The sequence below is a fragment of the Anastrepha obliqua genome, chromosome 2, assembly GCF_027943255.1.
Source record: "Anastrepha obliqua isolate idAnaObli1 chromosome 2, idAnaObli1_1.0, whole genome shotgun sequence".
Taxonomy (NCBI): Eukaryota; Metazoa; Arthropoda; class Insecta; order Diptera; family Tephritidae; genus Anastrepha; species Anastrepha obliqua.
Genome location: NC_072893.1, coordinates 88,987,062 through 89,013,177, shown reverse-complemented (window position 1 = coordinate 89,013,177; position 26,116 = coordinate 88,987,062). Strand labels below are relative to the sequence as shown.

The 26,116-nt window shown below is 36.3% G+C and overlaps 1 protein-coding gene across 7 annotated transcripts in view; it reads right to left on the bottom strand.

The window, feature by feature from the left end:
* The window catches only part of LOC129236788 (integrin alpha-PS2), a 131,734-nt gene that overhangs the window by 20,260 nt on the left and 85,358 nt on the right, over positions 1-26,116 (bottom strand). For all 7 annotated transcript variants that reach the window (XM_054871015.1, XM_054871018.1, XM_054871016.1 and 4 more), the window contains exons 5-6: positions 15,418-15,544; positions 1,736-1,797 (exon numbers count right to left, since the gene is read on the bottom strand). In XM_054871015.1, the coding sequence (XP_054726990.1) occupies positions 1,736-1,797; positions 15,418-15,544 (189 nt within the window). The remainder of the gene's footprint in view (positions 1-1,735; positions 1,798-15,417; positions 15,545-26,116) is intronic.

The window sequence follows — 26,116 nt, the reverse complement described above, 5'->3', positions numbered from 1 at the left end:
AAAGGAACCTAAAGCGCCTAGCTACCAGACCCCGACATTTGCAAAAAAATTTTCAACTTGCCACCTATATCTATAAAGTGTTGAAGCAAGTACATCCTGATGCCGGTATTTCATCCAAGGCCATGAGCATTATGAATACTTTTGTGAATTACATCTTTGAACGTATCGCTGCGGAAGTGTCGCATCACCAGTCGCGAAATTCAAACTGCTGTACGTTTACTTTTGCCCGGTGAATTGGCCAAACATGCCGTCAGTCAAGGTACTAAAGCTGTGACCAAATATACCAGTTCCAAATAATTTTTCCAACTGAACTAATGGTATATAAATATATTAACAAAACATGAGTTCCGATCACCCAGTGACCGGTGACTACCGCTATGAGTTTGTTATTGAGTGGAGTGGGATCCCCAGCACTTTAAACGCCATGCTTCTGTCGTACTGAGGCCAAAGTGTTTTTGAGACAACACACGATAAGATACAACTCCATCTGTCTCGCGCTTTTTTAAGAAAGAAATTGTGCAGTTTTTCTTTAGCAACGGCCAAAGAGAAATGTCTGAGATGGGGATAACTGAAACCGGTTATGTCGACCCTTTCTCTGCAATCTGTAAACAATTCGATTTTCCTCAATGTTCTTAAGCCCTGGAACCCAGATAAGATAAATGTTTCTTGCACATTCAAGACGTTTACGGCAGTTTAAACGAGTGAAATATTAGTTGATCTAGAGAAAACCCCTGCCCATCTTGGATCGCTAAGTGAAAACAGAGGTGCGTATGTCCGTGCAGACTCTTCCCTCCTTCCAACCTGCTTAGAAAGATAGACCTAGCACAAGCTTCAAACCCCTATAGGATATTGCCTCCAGATGCGAATTTCCTTCAACCTAATAGCGCTCTGAGCGGCAATTGATTGAACTTGAAGATCAACAGGAAGTAAGTACCCCAGTGATGCCGATGTATGCAGTTTTCCGCACTCTCTCTAGTTTAGTAGTGTTATAACCCTTTCGAAGAGATACCCACCAAACTAGGCATGCACATGTCAAAATTGACAGAGCCGCAAGCTCTACATCCAGGAACATAGATTTACAGAAGTAGAAAGCTATAATGGCCTTCTTAACTCTATTTTCGATGTGCAGCGTCCAAGTATTACACAAAGATACCTGACTTCCGACTAGAGCGTAAGAATCTGGTTGTTTAATCTAGGAATTCTAAAAGGTGGAGTTTGTATTTTCTGGTGAATAGCATCAACTCCGTTTTGTCAGATTTGAGTGCAGCCATTACTCTTTCCAAAATTTCAGCCATCCCCGTTTAAACGAGTTAGAACTTCGTCAATAACTACTAGCCAAACAAGAGACGAGAGGATACCACCCTGGGGTTTACGCCTATGTACGAATCTAGTGAATCTGCGCCTTCTATGTCTTTAAAGGCCGCCAAAGTGAATTGTTTCCTTTCTAGAAATTTATCCACAGTCCCTACTACTTCATGCAAGGCTGTTTGCAATTAATATTTAATTTAATTAATTTTAGAAAGAGACATATAATTATATATAGGGATCATGAGGTTTGCATCCTTTAAAGTTTTCAATTCCAGCTTATTTTGCGATAATTAGAAAAATTTCATGATAGACGGTAACCGACTCGAACATTTCCCGCTTGCTCAATTTTGCCCAATTTTTTTCTGCAGTTAGCAGTTAGAACGTTATTTATTTGAAAGTAAAAACGTATTAAAGATTAAATACTTACAGAGCTTGCTGCCGCACTAAAGCCAGCCTGGCAAGAGCCTTGCCGATGATAGCCCCAGTTATCTGAAATGAGTAGAAGGGAAATTTGTTGTTAGTACATGCGGAAATTTATTTTCAGTTTAAAGATTCAAATATAAATAAAATGTAATATAGACACGCATTAGCTAAATCTTAATCTACTAGATCTGAGTTGCGCCAGAATCAAATAACTGTCCCTTACGACATCAACTGCCGATATCTCATCCGGAATTCTATTGCATTCTCGCACATACCCATGCATGCCTGCAAATATGGTGGAAATCACGAAAATATTTTTCATGAACCAAAAGCCAACGAATTGCATAAAAGAGTTGCTGAGATGCCTAATAACCAAATAAGGATAATTATTCCTTGCGGAATTGAATGCTGACAAGCTGACAGGCAGCAAGCAGCAGGCAGCAGAAAGGCGAGCAGCAAAGCTAGAACCAATAAAATGCTTTTTCACAGGTACTTATGCGCATATACGTAGGCATGCAGACATGCATACAAACGTGCGTGAATACGTATGCAACCAATCGTTTTAGGTGGAGGCGTTCGAGGTGAAGGTGAATGCAGCGATTACGATTGCAAAGGTTTTGCAACACCTAAACACAATTGCAGCAGCATTGCATGCGCAGCAACGGAACGGTAACAATCGCTACAGTAACAACAATGACAGCCAACAAAAGGCAAAAAGTCAATAACAACAATAGCGGAATTGGCAACAGCAGCATTTGTGGCAGGCAGTGGCAATGATCGTGCGTCACTTTTTATTTGCTCCATTTGCCTTGGTTCTTGTTATTGTTGCACGCGCTGTTTAGCAGTCAGAATATTTGCTGGTTTGTACTCATACTCGCCATTGTGTGCTATTGTACATTGTGCCACACCGCGTGCGCGCCTGTGCGAAAGATCAAATTAAACGATAACAATTTGTCGCCGAAGTGTTTCAATTTAAACGTTGCGAAGCTAAGGTATGGCGTGCCTCAAAGCAGCGTCCAATGGTGTATTGTGCGCACATACTCGTATGGTGGAAAAAAAAAATCACAACGCTTTTTTTTGCTAGCGTGCCAAGGAGTGCCTCTTTAAGGAGCAAACCTACTATGCGCCCCTTCCCCTCTACTCCTTTGCTCCTCACTTGGTTGGCTTTCCTTTGCCTTGACTTTGTTTGTTCTGCCGCTTTGGTTGTTTGTGGCTACTGATGACTTTAGCGTTATTATTGTTTTTGTTGCCTGGTGCTTCTGTACGACTCGCATTGTGAACATGGCCGGCGACAAACGTCGCGGTTGAATGTTTGTGCACGTGGTACATGGTGTGGACTGTGGTAACCTGGACGCGAAGGCATTCTTTCTCCTGTTCTGTGTAATGTTCACTTTAAATGCGAGAGTGTTCGCACACACACGCACTGCTTAAGCTATTATTTTAGCTGCGGTTGGTTCTTTATTATTTTGCTTTTGCTGCAACGCATCTAACTTTCCACCATTCAAGAAGGTAATTCAAGTAATTCTCATAATAAAATCGCCCCCGTGTAGAATTTCAATTAGCTTTGTCGAGCATTTCGTTTCATTTGCTTGTTTTTTTCTTGGTTCAACATTTTAAGTTTCAGTGTTGTTGTCGCAGTTGTTTAGTTGTTGTCACTGTACTATAATTTGTAATTTGTTGCTGTTGCAGTTGTTGTTGTTTGTGATTTTTTGTGTAGGCTTTTTCTTGGCTTTAAAAATTCTTTGTAACTATTAGTATGGCATTTGGTGCGTTAAGTTGGTATTTATTGCCCTGAGAAACGTCGGAATGTATACTAAGTCCAATGTTGGTCGAACTCAGATGATGTGATGCATCCTCCACACAGCTGATGTTGGTGATTGGCCACTTTTGGTGCGTGTAATTGATGTGGAGTACAGTGAAAGTAATTTTGCGTAATTTTTTAAATCAATTCGCTCCACAACAATAAGTAAACCATCTTCCTTTGATTCATCTAGGGAAGCAAACCTTATTTCAGGCGGAGGTTTTTATAAAAGAAATTTTTGATCTTCAATGACAGCATAAAATTACAAGGCCAGTGTTCATATATTGTCAAATGTGCGAGCTGCTTTAGAGATCTCAGAGTCATAAAAAGCATAAATGAAACTTTTTGGCGGCTGCAAATCTCATCTGAAACGATGGGAATCCCATAATATATTAACATTTTGATGGGTCCCGGGGCATGAGGGGCTTGAAAACAATGAGTGGGCTAACGGTCTCGCAAAACTTTGAACTCAACGACGTCTACGTGGTTTAGAGCCTCTCTGCGGAATGTTCAGGGGTTATTTTGCAGAGCTATAAGGTAGGGGAGAGAGAAACTTCAAAAACTGGGAAAAGGCAAACAAAGAAGTGCATGCCTCCAGCATAGGTGCTCACTGAGCGACTTCTAGAACTTAACTAGACATACTCGTCATACGGTAGTGTGCCGCAGTTTATGATATAATCAGTGTTAGATATGGCTTGCGGACAACAGATTTTGTGGTTTCAAGTCAATCTTGTGAGAAATCTAGAAAACATACTTTTCACACCAATAGTTGGGGAAATACATAAAAGAACTAAAAGTGACTGCAGGCCTTTCATACCAGATTCTTTCGAAAAATGTCGTGGCTTAAAGTCAATATATTGGCAATATTTTCTGTGCGGTAATTTTCTTTGTTGTCCGGATGAAAATGCAATCCGATCTGCTTTAAAATATAAACTGATTAAGCAACTACTAGAGTCGTCCGCCTTCCCTTCAAATACTGAGTCAAATTGGGCTCTTAATGTTTAAATGTTGGCTTGAGATGCTTGCTCTCGGGCACAGTAGCTACAAATGAACGTTCGCGACATGACACTCGCTCATTGTCCGTTGAAAAGGAGGAAAGGTGCAACTAGTTACAAAAAACATGCACTCCTCTTCATCAGAAAAATACTTGAGTGATGTGCAACATTTTTTTCACAATTTTTTTTTTAATTTTAAACTATACATACGCGATGGCTTTATCGTATAAAATATGGAGTATACGAAACTTCCGCAACATTAGTTTTTAAACATATTAAAATTTTTGTAATATTTTTTTTCAAATTTTTTGTTATAATTTCATAAATAAATTCGATGAGTAACGTTCACGGATTAAAAAACTTAAGAAAAAAAACGGAAAAATGTATTAGTCCAAGTCGCCACATTTTGCATGATACTAAAAAATAAAAAATACACATATACATATTTACATATTCATACATGTAAAAATTTATACTCTCCAGTTTCACTACTTTTATTCAAAATATGGCTCTTAACGGTTTTATGTGAAAAATTATTTCATTTAAATATCCACCAAGAGCACGTGGACATATAAAATCCGCCAAAGAGTAGATTCATGAATGCGTAATTATTGAGAACGTCAAGATATCAGCAACACCTTGCGCTACAGCAGCAATATTCTCAACAGAACGTCCAGTTTTTGGTCAGTCAGTCCTTTTTCTATCCCCGAAAGAACCAATTTCTTCAGATTTTTTCGTCAACCTTTGAATTGTCCACTCTTTCGGATGATTTTTTTCAGCAAAAAATCACTTAATATCCGATATGTTGCTCTTAAGGAAAGACCATTTTCAAAATCAGTTGCAATAATTTTAACGCGTTGTTCTGTCGTGTAAAATTTGATATCTGTCTACTATACAAATATCACCGATGTCATAAAAAAGGCTCCGTATAGGAATTATTCACTACCGACATCTATAAATCACTTTGGAAAGACCCTTTATTACATACATATAATAAAAATTTTAATTTGGAGAAGTGCGTCTTATCCCATATGTTATAATATATATAAAAAAAAAATTAAAAAAAAAACAGAAAAAGATACACACACAGTGACAGATGGCAGTATGTCATTCTCTAAAATGTCGATGTTTTGCCCAGAAGCCAACAACTGGCAGTATCACCCCGAGATGCATATCACCTTACTTGACTTTCACCAATATTAGGTAATAAGAACTTACTCAAAATATTAAAAACAATATTAAATTGTGAGAAATATTTCTAAAATTAATGTATAAATGTGTGTTATAAAATATTAATTTGTTATTTGATTCATTAAACACGGCGACCATCAGAGTTGTCTTTTAGTAACTCTCTATTTTAAACAAAATTTTCAGGATTTCATTCAAAGCAGAAAAGAACTCTCAGAGTCAAATTAGCACTTGATACAGGAATAAACCTGGTTTTGAACAAGCCTGTACACACTTTTTTCCGGTGTATTGCAACAAAAATGTGTAATGTAGTTTGAATTGACTTCTTATTGCCGTTGTAGTGATTTTAAAGTAACTGCGTTCAATTCTAAACAATTATCTTATATACGTATGTGTGCATATGCAAATCTGGTGCAAAAATGAGTCAAAATAAAATGAAAATTAAAGAAGACTAAACGAAATTTTTTCGTTTGTTTAATTAAAAAAAGTTTTTCGTTTTATTAAATTATTAGCCATTAACCCTAATCCCATATCGATAGGTCGTTCGTGACCGGCCAATTCGTTGAAAAATCATGAATTTTTTATGAAACTACTGCACGGTGCATATTTCATACCATTCGTTATGATAAGATATTGTTTAAATAAAAAGTGTTGCAAAGTAGAAATAAGTGCCGGACGCGAGCGACCCATCGACATAGGAGTGACAAATGAAACGACATGGGACTAGGGTTAAGAATTATTATCACACTAAGAAATTTTGTATTTTTTGCAATATCATTTAGCTTGCATAGCATTTGGCCATTGAATCATGCAATTTGAATATATACTCTAGTGACATAGTTTACCATTCCTCTTGCACTCCTTCCCAAAGTTGATTTAGTCCATGATTAGGCCCAACTAATTCCAATTGGATTTCAGTTCATGACTGCAAATTATTCAATTATTTTTGCAATTTTCTAGGGCCCACTACCATGTTGAAATATGACTTCGCGAAGGTACTCGCCAATTTTTTTATTAACGAGGGTTTACCAATAATACTTCTTCCGCATTAGCCCATCTATTTTAATAAATTGGACTACTTCGTTCTGGATAATATAGGGTGGGCCATGTAAATTTGCTTTTTGAATCGGCCATAAAAAAACTAATCAATATTTTTTCAAACTTTTTTTTTTATTTTGAAGATTGAACATTGTCATTTATGTATGAAAAATAATATCGTTCAAATGACTGCCACGACTGGCATTACAGTAGGCCATTCGATCAACCCAATTTTTAAGCACATTTTCGATTGTTTGGGCGCCAATTTCATGAATGGCAACTTCGATTTCGTGTTTTAAGGCATCAATCGTCTCTGGATGGTTTACATGGCATTTGTCCTTAACGGCTCCCTACAAAAAATAGTCCAACGGGCTTAAATCACAGCTCTGAGGCGGCCAATTGATATCGGAATTTTGGCTGATTATTCGGTTTTCGAAAACGGTAGTCAAAAGTTCGAGTGTGACTTTGGCAGTGTGACAAGTTGCACCGTCCTGTTGAAACCAAATGTCGTCCATGTCATCCTCTTCAATTTTTGAAAACAAAAACTCGTTGCGCATGTCACGGTAACGCTCGCCATTTACTGTAACCGCGGAAGAAGAAGAAGACTCACCACTTTGGAAATAGGTTTTCAATATTTCCCAATTTTGTTCAAGCGTATGGCGTACCATTTCGTAAATGTCAAACTTTTAAGTAAATTATGAACACATTTGACATGTCATTTGTGTTATCATTCTCAAAAAAAGGTGGTTCAAAAAGCAAACGCTATATGGCCCACCCTGTATACCTAAAATAGTTAATTCTAGTATATCGGTGAGGTCCAGGGGGCCCGAAAAAGGTTTTGTTGTGTAGTAGGTAATTTTAGTGGTTTTTGTTTGTTTGTGGTAAATAAATGGTTAATTAACAACTAAAATTATTCACTGTAGGTTGGGATAGGTTGCCTAAAGATATTACCATATTATCTAAATGCCAGAAACAAAACTTGATTTGCGTAAAAATATTACAAAAAATTGCAACTTTCCGTATTCCAACCGCAAGTCGACTGAGCATCGTACTTTTTCAAAAATTAATGCCGTTCTCTTGGATAATTTTGGTGCAAATTTGGATTTCTCTTCCTCACAAAAGTTTTCAACTGAAGGATATATCTTCTTTAGTTTTATATTCAAATTAATATCATTGAGTGAGTTTAAGTATTTAAAACTATTTTGTGAAAGTTTAATTATTTGAAACTTTAATGACCTTTAAAAAATTAAATTGATGAGAAAAGCAAAATGCAGCATTACTATATGAAATCTACAGTTTCACGTGCTTATCAAATTTTTTTTGTATTACTTTTACTGTCACTGTGTATTAACGTAAATCGTTGCGTGACTGAAAACCATTTCCGAAACCATTTCCATTAAGGACTGTTCAAGAACTGGAAAACTCGTCGGCTCAAGTGTATTTTGTGGAAGGGGGATTACTTCAAACGAAAGGGAAAGATTCAAGGGAGTACATAAATAAAAAAAAAAATTATAAACAAAATTACCTTTTTATTTAATTACACTAGTGGATAGACAAAAGATTTAAAAATATCACTGCATCTAAAAAGTAATTAAACTATTAAACTCAACTCATATTTCAATTAAGTCGCGTTCGGACCTATGATAAACCACAAAATAAAGTGCAAATTAATTTGCGTTTAACCAGTAAAAGCCGCACACTTAACCAGTCAGAAATTGACTGCAAAAAAGGAAGTCACAATCATAAGCCGCTCAAAAGAAAATTAAATATTGTATATTTTGTATATTGATACCATTGCAGGCCCTCACCCTCACGAAATTACATGAATTATTGTGTAGCGCCAGAAATGTAAACATATTAACGAAATACTTGCATACACATACATATATACATTTTACTTGCACACTCTCAAGCAACAAACTGAATGAACCACAGGGAATCCCTTCAAATTTCATATGGAATATCGACAGCAAACGGAAGACAAAAAATATGTAATCAAATACTTTGTAAGTGTCAAATATCGAAATTCTAAAAATACACAAATCGACGTGTTAAAGCTAAGTGTAGAGGCGCTGCTACCGAAATACCCAAATCACAGAAGTGATTAAGTGTGTGTGGATAGGTTTAACCCTACAAGTGCCGTCGGAAGTTGTGAAGTTGATAGAAGCATTTACATACTTGGGTAGATATCAGATATGCACATGTGTTTCTAGCACTTCGTTAACGTAGAATATTCTCAAGAAACTAGCCAACGCATATACATATAATGTTACAGAGTCGTGCGTGTAACGGAAATAACGAAATTTGTTAAATATTTTATCTTAGATTAGAGACAGCAACATTGCTTTTGTCAGTTGTCAGACATATGAGCCGTGAGTAAGTAACGCGTCTAGTTACCAATTTAAAAATAGATTGAAGCATGGATGTGCGCATAAATCATACAAAAATATGTGTATATGAAGGTGCACGCGCAGCCTAGGTAAGACTGGCACTTTTATGAGTAAAGTTCAATATACTTGTACTTTTTCATCGAAAAGTAACTCAATAGATCAACCTAACAGAGAAATCCTCCAATTTTTGTTTTATGTTATTTCGGCGCTCCTTTTACAGACAATTCGAATCTCTTCTAATTAGTACAATGCATGAAATTTTAAGATATGTAAAATTGCGCGTGACCGTCCTCCGGTAGATCTCGGGTTTAAAGTCTTCCCGAGGCATGACACATCAGAGTATGTGAGTGTTTATCAGAAGTGCTTCGAGGATAGGAAGAAGCATGGCACAAATGTATCTGAGGGGGCTTACTTGGAAGCGATCAAAATAGATATTGATAAATAAATAAAAAAAATTTTTTTCGAAAATTAAAAAGTCCCCTTTTTGAACACACTTCGCATAAAAAACTGTCTCTAATAGCGGTCAACTCTCTTTTTGCCATGAAAAATCTTTTCATAAAAACTATTAACAGTACGAAATCGGCATAGACAGTAGATTCCTCTTTTGGCCATTTGTAAGTACCAACAGGTACGAATAATACGAAAGATTGTTGTTTCTGCATGTATACAAATCTACATGTATGTATACACATACATATATAAAACAAAAGAAAATTTATTCGAAAGAACATCACTCAAAAACTACTGCCACAATTTTTATATTTTCAACCGTTGGAACTATTGGTCGCAGATAGTTTGTGTGTAACTTATTTTTACATAGTGTTGCCACTTGTTTCTATTTTATTAAAAAAAAAAAGTGATTTATTAAAAACTAGCTGTACTCGGCGCGCGTTGCTACGCCAACAACTAAAATAAATTTAAGAAAAATAAATTTAAAGAAAAATCAGTACACAAATATTCAGTTCATTCTAAACCATTTTATTGATTTTGTTTATTTCGAAAAAATAGGTTGAACGGGGCAGAAGTTGTTAATCTGCAGCGCCACCTGGTGGCGAGTGGCAGCAATGATTGGTGCGCGACCACCATTCGAAAGTGCGTTGGCTCAAATCTTCGTGCATGAAACTTCAAAATGACAGAAAACGTTTTTTCTAATAGCGGTCGCCCCTCGGCAGGCAATGGCAAACCTCCGAGTGTATTTCTGCCATGTAAAAGCTCCTAATGAAAAACCATTTGCCGTTCGCAATCGGCTTGAAACTGTTAGTCCCTCGATTTGTACATCAAGATGTACACCAGAAATAGGAAGAGGAGCTAGGCCAAACACCCAAAAAGGGTGTAAGCGCCAATTATATAGACAAGGCAATTATGTATATCAAGACAAATATTTTCTCGAAAATCTATTTCAAAAGCAATTTTTAAAGAGTTGCCACCTGAATTTTAATTCAAAAATACAAACTCATTACGAATTTCACTTGAATAGGAAGATATAGGAAACAAATGAAGGAATTAAAAATAAATTATTTTTATTTAGTGTTGCCACATGTTTTTTGCAAAATAGCCACTTAAGATACATTTAATTTGAAAACTAATATATGGATGTCGGATAAAGGATATTTAAAAAGCGCTTTAACAAAATATTCTTTAGCCGATGTTGCCATCTTTAGAAATTGGGAAATTCATTAAAAAAAGATGTATCTGTGTATTTCAATTCAAAATACATACAAACATGCATACATCAATTTAAGAAAAAGCTTAGTTTTATTCCAACAATATTTTTAAACAGTGTTGCCATCTGATTTTAAAGAAAATATTTAAATGAAAAACAAAAATTAATAACAGATTAGGACATATCAAATAAAATGTGTTCGAAAGAATGAACCAAGTTTTAAATGAAATTGTTTCTGTATAGCGTTGCCACTTAGCTCTTAATGGTAAATAGCAGTTCTAGACAAATTGAGTTCAAGGATGTGGCTATCGCACAAATTATTATTGAGAACGTTTTATTTAAAAAGGATTTTTAATGGCGTTGCCACATATTTTTTTAATTAAAAAAGTATTCAGATTGCCTTATAATATAAAGCATGTGCAACTACTTTTTTAAGCTGCTTAAATGAAAGCCACTACCGATTTGAAAAATAATAATAATAAAAAATAATATTTTTGAAGCAACTATGTATTTTCAAAAAATACTATTTTGAGTGGCTGTGGTGAAGGAGAGTCTGCTTTGATGTTCTGAATTCCAACTATCCCAACAAATTACCAATTAAAATTCAAACGACTTCAATTTCCGATAAATTTTTCAACGTTTCTGTGTTTTCCAATAAGAAATACTAAGGACAAACCTGGAAAAAAAACAAGTTTTGATCTGCGTACTATTGGTGGTATTTCTACCACCATCAATATACATACATACGTTGGTTATTCTCGAGTAAGTAGCTCAAATGATTTATACATTTGGGCTACCTATAATAATATTAACTAAAATGTTGTGCACAGAGAAGCACTAAATACATTTGGATTTATAGTTACAAAATTTGGAATAAAAAACTGTCAACTCAAAACCGAAATGGTTTACCTTTCTATTCCAAAAATTTAATGGTGGTAAGTGTAAATATTATATAAATGTAAATTATTATCCAGAAAACTAATTTGAACTCCAAGAAAATTGGTGTTGGCTATCCACCATCGTTAAGGATTTAAGACTGCCAAGTATTTCCCTACACAAATGCTTTTACGGAGATGTATACGATGCTTGTAGAGGAGATGTATACGGAATGCAAATCCGAACTTAAATTCGAATGTATACACCTTCAAGCAGGCTTAGTAGTAGTTGATTATGCAACCGAGGAAGGTGCCAACTGGTTGCGTGAAAAGGCGTCAAAACTGTCCGGCTGCAAAGATCCAGAGTTAGGCAGATGTGACAAGGACAATATACCAGATGTGCACCTGATGAATGTGTACCTACCACGAGCAATTGACATTGAAACAAAGAGGTTTCTTTAGCTCATCATCACCCAGAACAGGCAATTGCGTACACACCTATGTGGAGTACTCTCCAGCAAGAAGCTGAAAACTGGAAAACTATTCACAATAGGCATCGACGACCAGTAAATAAAAGCAATCAAGAGAGCAACTGAGATTCAGCACGATTCCCGTCCACTTGCACAAAGGACGCAGTAATAGAGAAGCTGTGACTGAAGTGATATCGGGGGTAAAAGCATACGCAGAAGTTGCGGATAGCTCAGCTAAAGTAACAGGTGGCATTGGAGCCGACGTCAATACTGCGATCGAAGTACCAGATGGCGCATAGGCAAAGATAGTTAAAGAAGCGGCTGAAAGCGGCAGGAGGACATTCGTGACTTTGAAAGTGAGCTCGTTGCCAAACCTGATACATAAGCGGGGTAAATACCCGCGTCAACATATTTTTTTTTTTAATTTATTAAATAGAAATTGGGAACAGAGAAATACTCATAATAATGTATATAGATTTTTGGCGTGTCTGTAAATATCTCCCTAGCTTAAAATGTTGCAGCACATAAATAGCTTTCCAACCACATTTTGCAATTTTGTATATTTGAAGAAGCCCATAAAATTGTATGCAAATTGCTTCGTCGCGGTTTGACCTCAAGACTGGTGGAAACTTTAGAATAAATATGTCTTTTTTACACTTTTTCATTCATACGAAAACCAAAAGCCATGCTCAATGTGAAGTGCCATAACAAATGTAGAAAGCATTTTAAATACATTCGACTTTAATGGTTTTATTCTTAAATTCAGTACAAACACGTGCACTTATATGTCGTTCAAAATATTTGTAGCAATGACAGCCGTAGTATAAATGTAAAATTAGCGAACGATGTACCTATTTTTGCACGAACACCGCTATGGAGTTGTCAAACGTTTGCCCAGAAACTCCTTCACTGATACACAATTAAAGCGGCGACTATCGACTCGAGGAAACAATGCTGAACTCATTTGTCTGAGCACAGGGCTCTTAACGGAGACCAACTTGGGGTTCCCACATGGACAAAACTATGAACAAGTAAAACCACACGGGGCGGAAAACTTTTTGGGAGAGCAAATATTCGGAATAAAAGTTGGCAGATTTCGTGATTGAAAACTATACAAAACACTGGCATACTTTGGCTAAATGAAGTGTACAGCTTAACATGTCTCTCGGGCACGGAATCGATGCGAGCTGAGCCATCTGCACATCTTTCTAGAAATAGCAGTTGCCACCAGGTAACTCAACTACGAGTGCCTTACAACGAATGTCTAAAGGTATTCTGAGATGCGATAATAGGTCCCCGATAAAGTTTTTTGATAATAGAAATACCATGAACTGCTTTGGTAGAGGTGACTTATGTTTGCTCAATGGTTACGGCATTTCTATAGTGACTGGATGTCGTCTACTAGAACGAATAAAAATATTTTAGGAATGCGCGGTCCCTGCTACGGCTAAGGTTGATATTTTTTATGTACTAGCGACTATCAGAACTATTGGCCTTCGTTAAGGAGTTTGAAAGGCTATTGGACACGTACAAGCAAACAGACACGGAAGCAAACGACTTTGCAGATGGATGTATCTTATATTACCCTATTATTCTTCATTTATGAAAATGCAAGCACTCGTGCACTGTACCCGGTGGTCTAGAAATTTCAAAAAATCGTTTTTTTTCGATATTTCGAAAGCATAGTATCTTAAAAATATACCGTGAAATTTTCATGCGGAAATTCTCGATATTATATTGTAGTTTCTACAGCCCATTAACTAGGTAGAGAGCGGTCCGCGGGCTCCTGTACCTCAAACTTTAAACTCATTTATCTCTAAACAACTTTTTTGGCCTGGTGTTGTCAAAAAACACTATTCAACCGAATCGTCTGAAATTTTAATATGTTGTTCACACCATCAAGGGCTATCGTCCGTACTACAACCATATTATTATTTCAGCTATTTCGATTTTTTTGGATTAAAAAACTGAAATAAACCGAGTTTTATAGTGTCGAATTCAAAAACGCGTCATTTTGTAAATTTTTTTTTATTCTAGTACATAAGGACAGTCATACTAATTAACAGTTTTTTTGATTTTTGTGTTTCAGATAAATAGAAGAGCCATAATGGATAACACCGTCTAGGTCCAATTTCTAGGGAAAGTCCACTTTAGCGCCATTTTTTAAATTATTAAAATTAAAAAAAAAAAGTTCTTTTTTGTATGAAAAAGTAGTTAAATAAAAAGACTGAAAGATTTAAATATCGTTTTTCATTTTTTTATTGTAAAAAATAATTTCTGAAAATACCCCAAATTTTCGAGCTCTAGACCACCGAGACCCCCTAATACCTAAAAAAAAGTCAAGGAGTATGATAAATCTAGAGAAAGAGAAATACCACACCTCCACGTTAACTCCTCTTCGAACTGCCCTAATTCTTTTAAAATCCTATGAAATTTGTCGAGAGATGAGAATGTAGCTGATCCATTCTCAGTACATCTGACCCTTCGCTTTCTCAGTATTATAAAAGGTGGACATAATACACATACTCGTACGGCGAGATAGATGCGGTGATGCTTATTGTAGCCATATAATCGTATTGGATCCACGGGTTGTAACTCGAGATCAATCCAACAAGCAATCGTCGTAGCTAATTCCTCTTGGGTTTGATAAAAAATTTCACTCTGTATGGCTTAAAAAACCCTCAGCTGTGCCTTTTGTACTTGAGGCTCCTGATTCACTTAACTGCTTTTGTAATACCTAGATTGGTAATTGACTCAGGTATCATTAACTACATATCCACAATTCACAATGAACGTCATAGTGTCAGAACCCCTTAAACCCACATAAATTCAAGTTTGTTTCTCTTCGTGACAGAATTTAGCGTCAGCTTATGTTACTACAGCAGTTTTAAGGAGGTACGCTGACAAACTGACAAGAAAACTGGTAATTACGAAAAATTCTCCGTATGGAACCAACCTGCCAAATTGCTTGGTAATTTAGGGCAAAATCTCTTTTTACTCTCAGCACAAAGTCATTCATATACTCAACACCACACTGCTTACTGGTTATTGCTTGATTATCCTCCAAGCAACCAGATTGGGCATTTCTATAAAAGTTTCCACGATGTGAAGGACTTCACAACAACTTCTCTGCCACATTCAGAATTACCAGAAAGGAATTCTTCTACTGCTTAAGCAGTCATGCAGCTTAAATTAAATTAAATAATCTATCTGAAGCTCGAAATAATTTTAATCAAATATTTACATAGACATGTACATATACTCACTTGTGCGACAGGGCGAGACTTCATTGAAATGCGTAAAATTCCTTGATGTAAAGCACGTACCGACTGGGTCATAACGCAATGATTTATTTGGTGTCATTGTGTGGAAGACATAGCGTGGAGCACAGGCCTGCATGAAGAATAAAATCAAAAGTTAAGCATCGTTCATACGAAAATAAAGCAAAAAACAAATATCCATGAGAATATTAAATTTTATTTCCATACATAAATTGTCATTGTAATAATTTAAATAAAATGTGAAAATATTAGTTAGAATGCGCAAAGTGCCAGAGGACAGTTTCGTTGAGCCAAGAACATTGACGTCAACGTATGTGGGTATTATTCAATGCGATGCCTGGAAGCTATTCAATGCAATTTTTCAACTTTTCCAAGATCTGCTATGAGTATTTGATTTTTCTTTGTCATAGATTCCTACTAAATCTTCACTCGGCACTCGGCAACGGGCTTGCTGCGTGTGTGCACAAAATTGTTTGCGTGTTTGTTTATGTGCATATCGGGCGAATGCAATTACTTTTACAAATTTATACAATACTTATACCAAATGCAGTTGAAATGCACAAACGCTTCAGCTACGCATCCGCGCCTTATATGGGCCAAACGAAAAATGATCGAAAATAAAAAGAAAGCAGACAAACAGATTTGAACAAAAGGCCTACAGAAAAGCTTAAGCACTTATGTGTGCACACATGCGCGCACTACTGCATGAATAACGGTAGGGGGCGCTGACGGGCAGAAGGGGTACCTATGCGCCCCAGCAGTCGCGCGCTTGGACGAACTTTGAGCAGCACACGTGAGAAGCGTTTTGCGGTTTTATTGTTTACCACTCACTTTGCACCGACGAGGCGGTCTGCTGTTGTCTCTTGGCTACGTACATATTTAGGTATTACCTTGGCAGTTGGCAGTCTGGTCTGTCCACTGCATTTTGTTGTACCCTGCTTTGTTGTATTCGTGTAGCACTTTTTACCGAATTTTAAGCACTTCATGTCTGAAAATATTTGGCAAAGCTCTTTCTTGTTTGCCTCCCTGCAAACTTAACACTGCCTTGAAGCTGACAGTCTGGACTTATTTTTTTGCTCTTCTTGTTGTTTGTACGGTGAAGTACTGGTGTGCATTGCCGTCATGTTAAGCGCACATTGAATGCATTAAAGCGCAAGCAACAATTTCTTACCAAAAAAAAAACAATAACAGAAATAGAACAGTCTGCTGAAAAGACGTTGATCGGTGAACAATAGTGTTGATGGGCGTACAGTGTGTCGGTGTTTGAAGTATGGGTAACAGAAGGTTGATTAAATCTAAAGTTTGCCAATTTTTCCTTGATTTATGAAAATTAGCTTGGAATAGTTTTCGCTATTTTAGGAAATGCTGACTGCAGGAGTATACAAATTTTTCCAGCACAATCCTTTCTCAGTGGATAATAAACTTATAAAGGGCTAAATATTTTGACCATTGTCGTAAATTTTTCTGAAAATTGGTTCATTTATAGGCTTGAGTATAATAAGAAATAAACTGGTAAAATTAAAAAAAATATAATTTTGAGATTTATTCAATACTAGCTTGAACCCGCGGCCCCGCTCGCGTAGGAGTAGTTTCGAGGGATTTAGGATGTGTAGGTATATAAAAGAATTACAAACAATAATTTCATAGAAAATAGTTTTTTATTAATACCCAAAATATTACAATATCCGGCATCCGTTGCTATGCCTCGTTGAATAAAATCAAAACAACCAAAATTATTTTTATTAATTTTCTATCTTAAACCGTTTTTGAACTTTGCATTTGGGTCATAGTTGAACAGCTTATGCGGATTATGAAGTCTAGAGTGTGCTATAAATAGTGGGAAATAGGAAAAACTAAGATTTTTTAGATTAAATTTAAGCAAATATTCGATTATTAGTGACGAATGAGAGTGGTGGCGCGGCCTGAGAGGTGTGGGAAGGGAGTTCCATCATAAAAACATGCCTTGGGTGAAAATATGAATGTATAAAAATGTTTACGTCACTTGGTGTTGTCGTTTCGTAGTGATGTGTGGACAACGTACAGATATTCACCTTTATAGTATAGATTGAAAATTTTGGTATATATTTTAAGAAAGTGAAATATCTTTGTTATTATATTTACACGATTTAAAAAATTAAGAACAAATTAAGATTTTTGAAATTTTATACTTTATTACAATATATAAAAGTTAATACATAAATATGATGAAATACTTTTTAAATAAATTAAGATTTTTAGATTAAGGCACGTCTTCTGAGGTTTTTTATCTTATTTTTTCATTAATATCCGAGACTATACTCAATAGTACTAGAAAGTCTCATAGTAGAATTCCCACAGCTTTTAGAGTTATATTCAAAAAAAACAGTGAACCAATTTAATTTTATTTTAAAATTTTAGCAGTTTACTTCTTCTTATTTTATATATACCCACGCCTACAAATAAACAAATTTTCAGAAAATTGCATGGCAATGTTCTAAATACTTGGATGGCTTAGCATGGAATCGCTCTATATTAAAGCTCTTGCACTCGATCACTAAGTAATGAAGATTTTCGTTAGTTATGGACTTGTACCTAATGTACACTAATGCCCGAATTCTGTAAGCAGTCTCAAGTCACTAAATGAGACTTTTCGTGGTGAAATTTGATTTTGAGACTAGTTGCAATTCAGTAAGCAATCTCACGTCATTAGTCTCAAAAAAAGTCACTAATTAGTGATCTACTTCTGAGCACAACGAAAAATATGGAAGAGGAATTAATTATTTTATATACAATATATTGCAAAAAAAGCGCGAAAATGAAGCGAAGTAATATGTTTTGGGTAAAAATTTCTTAAGAACATGAATAATTGTGTATTTATTGACGTTTTAGAAATAGGCGTAGACGGATTCCGGCAAGTTTACGCAGCACGGAAGACCCATTCTTTCTGGAAGAAGACGTTTTCAGGAGGTTTTTTAGATTCTCGAAATCCTTCTGCTGGGAACTTATTCAAGATCTCAAACCACTTGACAACTTTGAGCGGAATTCCCAACTCGTTCATTTCAACGGAATGTATATAGAGATGCAATTCAACATTTATCGATTATTAATTTTGTTTGTCTCAATTGAATTGTTGATAAACCGATTCAGGTAAAAGGTTTATAAAACAGAAATTAAAAACGTTATTTTGTATGAGCTTAGTAATATTCATATTCTTTATGTTTTTGATGAAGAATTTCGCTTGATAAATGAGTTTAAAAAATTGCATTACATATGGAATCGATAAGTGAATTTTTGCTCAATTTTTGACTATCTCTAGCCGATACGTGCCCTCAGCTGACTGTCTCTATTTATTTTCACCATGATATTTGGTGAAATTCTTGTGACTTTCCCTTACTGAATAGCAAAATCGTCTCAAGTCACAAAAAGAGTCACTAATTTATAATCTCAATTTTAGTGACTTGAGATGAGATTCGCTTACATTGGTGAATTCAAAAAAAATTAAATTTACGTGTTGCAAATTCCATAGAAGGAAGAAATGTATGTTCTTAGTCCGATGTAATTTATAAAAGACTAAAAAGTCTAACAGATACATCCTCATTTCTTAAATAAATAAATAAAAAATTGAAGATATTTTCAATGCTGCTGCGATAAGTTTTCATACACACCTCCATTTTTTTTTTTTTTTTTGGTTTTGGTTTTACTTAGAATTTCCAATTTTTAATAATAAAAAGTAGGTTTCTCGCATTTGTCAGACATTTTGCTAATTCGTTGTAATAATTTCGATTTTTGTTACATTTCTAAGCGGATCCCAAAGAAAAGATTACACGTTTTATTACAAAAATTAGTGGATTACTTTTCTTGTAATTTTAAAGTTATCTCATCACTTTAAACCGATATTTATTAAGCCACAGGTTAACTCACACACTTGAGTTAAAGTTTAATTCAGGTTAACTCGCCACTATGTAAACGGCCCTAAGTGTTAAATCTAGTAACGAAATATTAAGTTAATTTTAATTTTTGGAGCTTTCCATGTGTCCCCTCAATTCAAAACACTGTGCCACCATTGCCGGCTACTCTCAAATATGTTTTTTATTGTAGATCACTAAGCTATGAGAATAAGTTGTTTGCAGGACACCACATATCTGCGCTTCTAAAGATCAGAATTATAAAAAGATATAAGAAATAAAGAAAACACAGGCACAAAAGATAGGTAAAGTTATTTGCGCTTTGCTAAAACCTTTTCTTCTTTTCAGCATCTTTTTTTATGTCCACGAAGCTTAAGTCATATTGACCATTTGTGGCATGAAAAGGTTAAGACAGCAGGGCAGATATGTATGTATATATGTATTTAAATGCCGCACTTAAATGTAGTGTATTATATTTACGTGATTACATACAGACATACAGCTGCGGTAAAAAATATAACACCAACAAAGTGCTAACTATTTTGCTTATACAAATTTTGCTATTTAACAATTCTTCAAAATTTTACGGATACTATTAATATTACACAAGTATTTCGTAATATATGAGTTCGGACGAAATGGATCTTTATATACCTCCTGTACGTTTTAACTTCAAATGACACGTATTTGTGCAGTTCAAGTCAAATGCAATGTGTGTACCAAATTTGGTAGAGTTCTCTCAAATTTTTCCAGGAATAGTGTTGTTCGATGCCGATATATCATACACTCGATATCTGAACTCGTTAAAAGTATGGAAAACATGTATTGATGATATGAAAGTATCGAGGAGAAGTACTTGATATTTATTTGTGTCGAACTCAGTCTAAAATTCACACATAGATATTTTTTGTCCATTTTTACACGCCAGACCTCGGTGGTGCTCTCAGAAGTCGTAAGTCATCGCCATATCCTATTTCGACTCATTACTGCTTGAATCTGCTAATCTTTCGGGTTGCTTTAGCATAGACAATGGAGTTCCTGATTTAAATAGGATCCAAAGTCATAGCTATAGCAAAAGTACTACGGAACTCTGTTTGGCCAAATCGTTTTTCTAGCTCCGATGCACAAGTGCTCAGCACTTCAACAAAGTATCGAGTATTTACTCGTAGTTACTCATATCGAAAGAATACTAACCATGAATTTCTAAGAAAAGTTTGGCTTCCTTGATGGTATGTTTGGTAAATTGTTCTGCTGCACCACTCTTAGCGACGGCACTTCCTGATTTACTTATTGAAGTGTTTTGCTTTCCAATATAGTTAAAACGTATAGAGGAAAGGCGTGCACACAAACGTACCTAAAATTCCTTGCTTAGTTAGTCTTTTGAGTGTACTTACAATAGTATTTTCTACGAGCATAGCACGAACATGACCGTAGAGCTATTTCTATTATCTCCACTGTATATGTGCAGTTGGCGGTTGTCAGCTAGCTATTGTTAGCAGACCAGCAAAAAAAGAACACCTACTACTCGGCCTCAAGTAAGTAAAAAAAAAGCTCAGTACTAAAGATGAAAACTTACGAGTTCATAACAATGTGGACAGCGGCGCAACCGCAAAGGAGCATGAACGCCAGCAAGCATCTAAAATGTGCGCATGTACGCGGCAAGCAGCAAGCGTGGCCGTCAGCCAGTCCCCAGAAAAGGCAACGCGAGTCGAGTTGAAGATATATTATACCGATTTGACCAATGGATTAAATAGGTATGTATTCGAGAGATAAAGTAAAACCTTCAAAGCAAATAAAACAATAAAATAGTAATAATAACTGAAGAGACAATCGCAATAAAAATCAGCATAATTCGACGGTGATGTTTGCGATTGTGTTGTTGGGAGATTACTTCTTCCTTCGTTTGCATTTATTTATGAATTTTATTTTATTCCTTTATTCATTTTGCGAACGATTAAATATGAAACGTCAACAGTGGGAATCGTGATTTTTTGACTATTCAATGGAACAATGCACAATATTGAGTGGATTAAAAATAGATTGTTGTTAAATAACATACATATATGTACGAGTATGTATACACATTGTTGCAAAGGTACTTTATGGTATCGTTTGGATCCTACGTATCAGTTTAGGGCATGTGTACCTTTGGGATCAAGGTCCGAGCACACACTCGCTTTGATTGACTTTGATTTTCTATATCGAGGGGACTATTGCTGAAGATGTTTGTGTTGTGATAGATTTGTGAGTAAAATTGCGATAGGGCACACACAGTTATGAAAGTGAGATATATTAAACAACGTACATGATCGTCTCGTCTGGGCCATGATCGTCGCCTCGAATCTCACCATGTTTGAATTTTGGTATCAGTCGCGCCTCACCCTTATACGCCAATCAAATATAAACCGATATTTTTTATGAGGAGCTTTTTCATGGCGGAAATGCACTCGGAGGTTTGCCATTGTCTGCCGAAAGCTGCAACAAGAGCTGCCAAAGTAAGCGGCATGTTAAGTAAGCTCATGGCAAACCTTGGAGGTCCGACACAGAACAGGCGAAAACTTTTAATGCTCACGACGAACTCGATTCTTTTATAAGGATTCGAAATATGGGCAGATTCGCTAAGGGTACAATGCTGGCGGAAAACTCTGCAATCTGTGCAACGCACCTGCGCTCTCAGAGTGGGTTCGTCATACAGAACAGTATCTGAAGCAGCGGTTTTAGTTATCACCGGAACCATCCCTATAGATATTCTAGCACAAGAGCGCAAGGAGGTGGGAGGCAACAACCACAGGAATTCCAGTTCCACGCTTCTCCGATATTAGAGTTCAAACGCTCACACTTTGGCAGGCAAGATGGAACTCTGAATGGTACGGTAGATGGACCCGATCTAAAAAAGTGGGTAGAAAGAAAGCTCGGCGAGGTTAACGATTACCTCACATAGTTTTTGTCCGGAAATGGATCCTTTCGCAAGTATTTGTGGCGAATGGGAAAAGTGAGCCTACCAAACTGCATATGATGATGCGGAGCACACCTTCTTTAAATGCGAGAGGTGGAACATAGAGAGAACAGGTCTGCAACGAACTATATAAATGATGATAGACGAAGAAAAATGGAAGGCTGTCGCAAATTTCGTGGAGGATATTATCCGAAAAAAGAAGCGTGAAATGGAAAGTTGTGCTGAAGAGCATTGATCATAGGTTTCTCAAAACAGGCGACTCTGGACGTAGGGTGAGTAAGTAAGTGCCCTTCTTAGGACGCCGTCTTGGCCCTCTAGCTCGAAGCAATGCGGAAGCAGTCCCGGGGTGGAGGAAAAAATCGAAAAGAAGAGGAGGGATATTTTTAATGGAATCACCACAAACTATATGGTGCGAAGGCATTTTTAACCCAACCTCACCGCCCAAAAAAAATATTGCCTGCCGAGGGGCGACCGCTATTAGAAATAACTTTTTCTTTATTTTGTTCTTCCACCGAGATTCGAACCTACGTTCTCTCGGAATTCCGAATGGTAGTCATGCACCAACTCATTCGGCTATGGCGGCTGCCTCTATTTTCATACTTATTACATAATAAAGGCATATATTTGCCTTGTAAGTAGTAAAAATAAATGTCTACCCTCCTCTCTAGAACATCTGCTGAATTATTAAAATGAAAAGAAATTATATTATATGGGTAAGTCGCCTAGATGGATACTATGGATGGATACTAATTTTGTCAATAGATCTTAATTTTTCGCTTTTAAACTGGAATATTTCGATAATGTCAAGTGTTGGTGCTATTCCGAGGTCAGAATCGACTCTAGCATGTCAAGTACATTGGAAAGTGTAACCTGGTTTTTATTTCAAAATTTGTGTCGGCATGTGTAATCGAAGGTATAGAGTATTAAACAATCCATCATCAAAAAGTTGACAAATCTCTCGCTAGTTATAGGATGGTATAGGATGGTTGCCAATTACAATTCTGTTCTTAGTCCTTCTAGTGATGTCTGACGCCATCTGACATTTCCATTGGCAAATGTGACATATTTTACCATAAAAAACATTCAGAACATTTCAATGTGTGATCCGTATTATTATTGTTTGCAGTAGCTTTAAAAACTCATCTCGCCTAAAAACTGGAAGTAAAACGTAAACATTTTTGTGTGAATACCGCGATTAACTTAAATACTTATACGGCGAGAAAGCACCATAAAAAATGATACAATTAATCTTCTCGTAGCCGCTCTGCGCTCACTGACGAAAAGTGACACTGACAGTGTGTCGCGTTCCTCGCAATTTAAAAAGCGCCCTTGAAATGCGATTGGGCAAAGTGCTTCGAAAATTCGTTCAAATGAATGAAAAAGCGTACTGATCATCTTGGAGAATATTTTGAAAAACAACAAACCCGTTTTAACCACCAATGTTCATTTTTCCTTTGTTAGAGATATATGTAAATAGCAACCTTCGTAAATAATTATATTGCCTTGATTAGGATAAAGCAACGGACCACTTTTCGTTAACGTTTCGCAATTCATCACCAATTTGGCGACAGAGCGTTAATGTTGCATATTTTTAGAAGTAATTGTTACTAAAGGGTGATTTTTTAGCTATTATCTTTTTAAACAGTTGGTTTTTTGTTTTGTTTTACTGTCAAACATCTTCAGTTTGGTCTATAATTTAACCGTGAATCGTCTTACAAACGAACAACGCTTGCAAATCATTGAATTTTATTATAAAAATGCGTGTTCTGTTAAGAAAGTTTATCGCGCACTTCTTCCATTTTATGGTCAGTTTAATCGATCGACTGAAGCGGCTGTTCGAGCTATTGTGACTAAATTCAGAACCAAATTTACATTATTGGACATCAAACCACCAACACGCTTACGTAGAGTGCGAACTCAAGAAAATATCGCAGCTGTATCGGCCAGTGTTAATGATGACCATCAGTTATCGATTCGTCGCCGTTCGCAGCAATTGGGCCTCTGTTACTCAAAAACGCGGAAAATTAGAATTTTTGGTGAATGGGCTCTAGGAAAGTTGGCCGAAGATCCACTTTTTTATCGAAAATTGTGTTCAGCGACGAAGCTCATTTTTGGATCAATGGGTACGTAAATAAGCAGAATTGTCGATTTGGGAGTGAAGATCAGCCAGAAGAATTGCAAGAGCTACCAATGTATCCAGAAAAAGTCACATTTTGGTGCGGTTTATGGGCTGGAGGTATCATTGGACCGTACTTCTTCAAAGATGCTGCGAATCGTAACGTAACTGTGAATGGTGAGCGCTACTGTGAAATGATATCCAACTTTTTTTTGCCCAAAATGCAAGAGCTTGACTTGCATGACATGTGGTTTCAGCAAGACGGTGCCACATGTCACACAGCACGCGTAATAATGGACTTGTTGAGAGGTGAGTTCGGTGAACATTTTATTTCACGTTCGGGACCTGTCAATTGGCCACCCAGATCGTGCGATATAACGCCTTTAGATTATTTTTTGTGGGGCTATGTTAAAGCTCATGTCTATTCAGACAAGCCTGCTTCAATTAACGCATTGGAAAGAGTATGCCAAAATTGGACTAAACGGATGGACCATTTGAAGTGCAGTCGCGGTCAACATTTGCATGAAATAATCTTCAAACATTAAACTATATGGACTGTACTATCGATTTAAATAAAAATTTCATACATTTTTCTGAATTTTACGTGTGTTTTTTTTTTTAAACTTTCCTATAGCTCCTAAAAAATCACCCCTTTTCAAATAAATTTATAATAATATTAATTCTACTCTTTTACTGCCTACAGCTGCTTTTTATACTTTTATACTATACACATTTACATCAACAGCCTTTCATGATAACCTATTTAGACTATCATAGATTTTCAATTTATGTATGTAATGGAAAACTTCTAATTTTAAATGTTCTAATTAATAGGAACAGTCTTTGAAATTCATTTAAATTCAATTTAAATGCCACATATACCAAAGACCCGTTTAGCTTTAATCACATACTTGCGCATTCAGTTACTATGAGCCTGACCTAAATAGTGCATCCACATTGACTTTCGAGTCATAAAGTTAAAATGGTGACCCTGCTGCAAAAATGTTGCAACAAAACTGCGAAACTGACCTAGAGTCATCAAATGACTAAATGAACAAATATTATGAGGCATGGATGGAGCTCCTGCACTTACCAAACGTACGTATGCCCCACATACCCCAACGTAAGGTATGCACGAGTGTACTGAAGTTAGTGCCAACCATAAACTTCAACAAAATTGAATCGATTTCGCGCTGTCAATAAATTTTTGAAGGCCACATATCGCGGAACACTCCCTTCTGCAGCGTGGACACATTCACAGCCACAGGCAATGGACAGACATCGTCGGGGTAGCATTAAAAGCGCGCAATGCGGCAGGTCATCATCACCTGACACAGCAAGTCGCTTGCTTCCTCATAGCGTGAGTCGGAAACATGAACACGCGCGGCAAATTCTTACCGCATCATGCAAGAAGGGACGCACAGGGTGGCTATCTTATAAAAATGCCACTAAAATCAAAGTTAATTGGTGATTACACGGAGAATGAATTAAACTGGAGAATTTAATAGTTACCCATACACTCACATTGCGCACTCAACGCGCCCATTTCAAAGAGGTCAATTCACTACAAGGCGCCAATAAATTTTTGACTCACACATAAATAAGCTCGCCGTTGATGGCTATACCTACAATTAAAAAGCGTTTAAGCTTTAATGCCAGGGATTGGGTAGAAAGAAAAATGTTGAATGTGTGAGAAGTTAAGAAATCAAGAAATCAATGCGGCAATTG